The sequence below is a fragment of the Pollicipes pollicipes genome, unplaced genomic scaffold, assembly GCF_011947565.3.
Source record: "Pollicipes pollicipes isolate AB1234 unplaced genomic scaffold, Ppol_2.1 Scaffold_4219;HRSCAF=4965_pilon_pilon_pilon, whole genome shotgun sequence".
Taxonomy (NCBI): domain Eukaryota; kingdom Metazoa; phylum Arthropoda; class Thecostraca; order Pollicipedomorpha; family Pollicipedidae; genus Pollicipes; species Pollicipes pollicipes.
In genome coordinates this window covers 2,609,073-2,613,417 of record NW_023596448.1, presented here as the reverse complement: position 1 = coordinate 2,613,417, position 4,345 = coordinate 2,609,073, and the positions used below count along the sequence as shown (strand labels likewise).

Below are 4,345 nucleotides of genomic sequence, written 5' to 3'. Positions count from 1 at the left end.
GGTCAAAGCCAGGCCATAGATTTCAGCGAAGGTCATTCCGGTTGAATCTTTTAGGCTGATCCGGCAGCGGAGAACTTGACGAAGCCATACAAAGCTGAAATGGTTTCGCCAGCAATACGATGATTGAAATAATAATAACGACTAATTGTATTAACCTTAAGTCAAGTTTACACATTAGATCAAGGAAGAAAACCAAACCGCATCTTACTGGAAAGCTTGCTTCATGAGGAAATTTGGACGCTCAACTCAAACGTTTTCATCACAAGGACATCAACAGATCACTGTTGAATTAATACATTACTATTTTATCAACAGATTACCGTGTTTGACCTCAATAGGACCTGAGGAGGTCAGACTCCTAACATGACCGCAGTCAGCCTTTTACTTTGAGGAATATGTCGCAAGGAGTGTTTCTGACACTAAATGTAAGTTTGAATATCGAAAGGTTTCAATAAATCTTGTGTATTTTTGACCTTTAGTTAAAAATTTAGTGTACTGAATGTCATTGACCTGATATAAATGCGAGTGACCTTTTGTTAGAAAAAAGTGTTCAAAGCTGTTAGTTACGCCGATAACAGCCTGAGGACGGCAGGCGCGTCGATTGCAAGTTTGATCTATTTGACCTTAAGGTCACGACCTGGGTACGTACAAATTTGGCTCGAAGGAATTTACATATAACCCTAGCTACCTGGTGAGTTTGATGTCAATAGCTCTTTGTTTTTGAGACATCAGGGGGAGAATTCCCCTTCCCCCCCACCCGAGCGCTTTGTAATCGGCCGGCCTTATAGTCACGTGTTGGTTAAAAACCGAACACAGGAAAACACTGTATTCCTCAGCATGCAACACACAACACTCATGACGTTTCTTTCAACACATGGACATGCCACGGCGTGAGCGACAACTCAAACGTCGCAATGAACATTCTCACAAAAACAAAACAAATAAAGCGAGCATTGTCACGTAGAGAGAGACATGAAAATCTTGCGTACTATTTCACTGCATGAAGGCAGCAATTCTACACGGCCAGCACAGTCCAGAGTTTGAAACACTTACCACTGCTACTGTCCAATCTGACTAGATAAACAGGTCTCCCACTCGGGTGTCCAACAATGGCAATGTGAGTTGCTGATTTAGCTGCTGGTCATTGACCTGCTGCTGCTCGAACTGTTGTCTATTCAACGGCTGCTGGTCGAACTGCTGATCATCTAGCTGCTGAAGCTGCTGTCCATCGAACCGCTGATCGAGCTGCTGGTCATTGAACTGCTGCTGATCAAATTGTTGTGCGGTTACCAGTTGCAGCTGGGGCTGCTGTTGGTTGACCTGCTGCTGGTCAAATTGTTGCTGGTTAAGCTGTTGCAGGCCAAACTGCTGCTGGTTGAGCTGCTGCTGATCAAACTGCTGCTGTTCGAACTGCACCTGGTCAAACTGCTGCTGGTTAATCTGCTGCTGGTCAAACTCCTGTCGGTCGAACTGCTGCTGGTTGAGCTGCTGCTGATCAAACTGCTGCTGGCTGAACTGCTGCTGGTTGAGCTGCTGCTGATCGAACTGCCGCTGGTTGAACTGCTGCTGGTCATTGAGGATGATGCCAGCCCCTCCGTTCTCGGCCCAGAACAGCTGCGGGTAGTCCCGCCTCAGCTGCTCGTACTCGGGGATCTGAGCTGGAGGCTGCGGCAGGTGGGCGCCCTGAGGCTGGAAGCCGTTCTCGTCGGCCACGTAGCTGACCTTGTAGGTGTTGCCGTCGTCGGCAATGAACTGATAGCTGCCCTGCTGGGAGATGCTGCCGGTCTCTGGCTGAGGTCCCGGCTGCACTCGACCCACCTCCTCCATCTGTCAAGACATAAATAAGCACGTCGAATCATGTAAAAACCGGGACACAGTAGGCGGGAAAGCTGATTCCCCAGTGTCGAGCCAATGGAACTTGGTTAGGGAAAACCAAAACCGACTGACATCCTCCCCCCCTCTTTCCTTCTTCCCTCAACATGGAGCATGCTACTTCATTAGTCGAACGGATCGGCTGGTCACGAGTTGTGAGAAACGGATGACTTCTTTTGGGCATTAGCGGTCGTGTTACCACAAAGCACGGCAAGAACAATCTTCTCCATTCTAAAATGAAACTTGTTAATTGGCAAAACGTCGCCGACATGTCAAGTGGTAAAGCTTACCCTCTGTCCGTTACTTTGGTCATAAGCGTATTCGTAGCTGCCGCTTATGTCCTGCTGGAACCTTTGACTGAGAATGCGGATTTTTGGCGGACCGCTGCTGATAAACTGTTGGCTGTTGAAGTCCTGGGCCTGGGGAGCCGCAGTGGCGGCAGCCACCAAGAAGGCCAAAAGAAGCTGAAACAGATTGAGAACAGTCATCTGTGCTCAATTCGTGCTGCACGTATTTACATTCTGAACCCCAATTAGGCGCAAATAGTTATCCAGCTGCAGAACTATCGATGAAAACCAATGAAATCAAAAGAGCGCAGGTGCAACGCTTTTTACCGTCCACAAAATTGCTGAGCTATTGTAAACAATTTAATGCAAACATTTGCGTTCATGGACGTGGATAGCCCCAAAACCACTGAACGCATTTTGGAGCAAGAAATGAGCATAACATTTATAAATGCTTTGCTATGAGAGCGGACATTCCCTAGAATGCTACGCACGAATGGATGTATTGACCCACCAGCGTCATGCTTGGTTAGCTGGTGTGTAGCTCAAGCTCGGCGGTTGACTGAGGAGTGATCGATGGCGGCGCGTTATATAGCTGATCCCCTTTCGCCATTTGGCAACTCCTGTCGGCTCGACGAGATACAACGGGGTTATGCCACGTGACACGAGGAGCATACCGGTCATGCCACCTCCTCGGTCCTCGGGAGAGAACTGGTGGCGTTTTGAAACGTGCGACGTCGCTCCTCAAGTCACGAAATGGCTGTAAGCTGTCAGGTTTTTTAGTGTCCGGGTTTTTACTGCTGGCAGCGGTGTCATGTTTGGGTTACGTTCAACGTGCACGTTGGATTTGCTTTTTGCAGCATTCCTGTTTAGAGCGTCGGTAATTGGGGATGTTCAGTGCATGATCCTGTTTTGGTGTAGCTACTCGCGCCTGAGCTGGAGACCTATTGCCACCCCTGCATGAGATGACTGCATCAGCCATTAGCTCAGTTGCCGTCCAACGGGTGATTTATAATTTGTAATGGACACGCCAACTTTTTGTAAAAGTCTGTCATGGCGAAATACGTATTTTTTTAAATACCACGATCCAGATAAACAAAAATGCATTTTTTGTGGGTTCAAGAGATTGTATATTAACCCATTTGGTCTACCGGTATGTGCATTCTTCTAATCATGCAACTTCGTGCAGATCTTTATCAGCTCAGGCTACTCAAATCTGACATCGATCCGAAAGACCTCCTCGCGAAGAGACTAATCCATGGTGTGCGCTTCAGAACGAGCGACCCACGCCTAAGCGACTTTCACGCTAGCGTTGTTGGGCAAGAGCCCAAATTGGTACCACATCTGAACTACACCGAAAATATAATAGCAAATGTCAGTACCGTTCGGTTGTCATTAGGGCTACCAAAATCTCCGCTACACTTTATTCCGTAGTCAATTTTGTTCCGTCGTCATGCACTTTTTCCTCATTTGACGCTTGCATTTCTTCATGATTGACTCCCATGGGACCAAACCTGGCATGGCGATTTGTCACTTGAAAGGGAACCAAAAAAGACCCCGCGGAGGAATTCACTGATGATTTTGAGAGAACTGACGACAAACGACGGGTTTCGCCCCTGTCTATCCTAGTTTTCATACATCTCAGACTTGTTGCCAAAACTGACCATTCTAGGACCTAGGACCATCTCTTACAATGTCAGTGTGAGAAAGGCTGCACTTACCCACGCTTTTGCCACCAGAATTACTCGGTCTTCCTTCCGTTAAAAATGTGTTGGTACCGCTCAGCTATGGCTTCAGGGGGTCAAGATCTCTGCTGAGTAACGTACACTCCAGGGCGTTTTTGAGGGGGTCAGTTGCCTGCAGCGTAGCACAATGATCAGGACCCAATGATCAGAAATCAGAAACAGGACATTCGGGGAGTCTTCGGTCAGATTTTCCCCTTCATCGGTGTTCACTGTGCAAAGGCGGCCATGCCAGCCCTTCGACCATTAACCTTTTGGAAAGGCGCTTTGAACCTCTGAAAGGAGGCATACAAGATCGCCTTCTCACACTTCAAAAATTATCATCAGAAAATTCTTCGAAACCGCTCATGGATCACAGTGAAGTCATAGAGAACGCAGAGCTCCCAAAACGTCCAGCTACGCCCGACAGCCTTGGAAAAGGCATGCCAGAAATCCCTTAAACCTTAG

The 4,345-nt window shown here is 47.7% G+C and overlaps 1 protein-coding gene across 1 annotated transcript; it reads right to left on the bottom strand.

The window, feature by feature from the left end:
• Positions 1-817: 817 nt before the first annotated feature.
• LOC119095742 (uncharacterized protein DDB_G0285291) lies at positions 818-2,282 on the bottom strand. Its single transcript, XM_037218594.1, has 2 exons — positions 2,163-2,282; positions 818-1,827 (listed from the first exon to the last, which is right to left on the bottom strand). Exon 2 carries the CDS (start codon positions 1,825-1,827, stop codon positions 1,075-1,077), a length of 753 nt encoding a protein of 250 aa, XP_037074489.1. The 5' UTR covers positions 2,163-2,282; the 3' UTR covers positions 818-1,074.
• Positions 2,283-4,345: the final 2,063 nt, after the last annotated feature.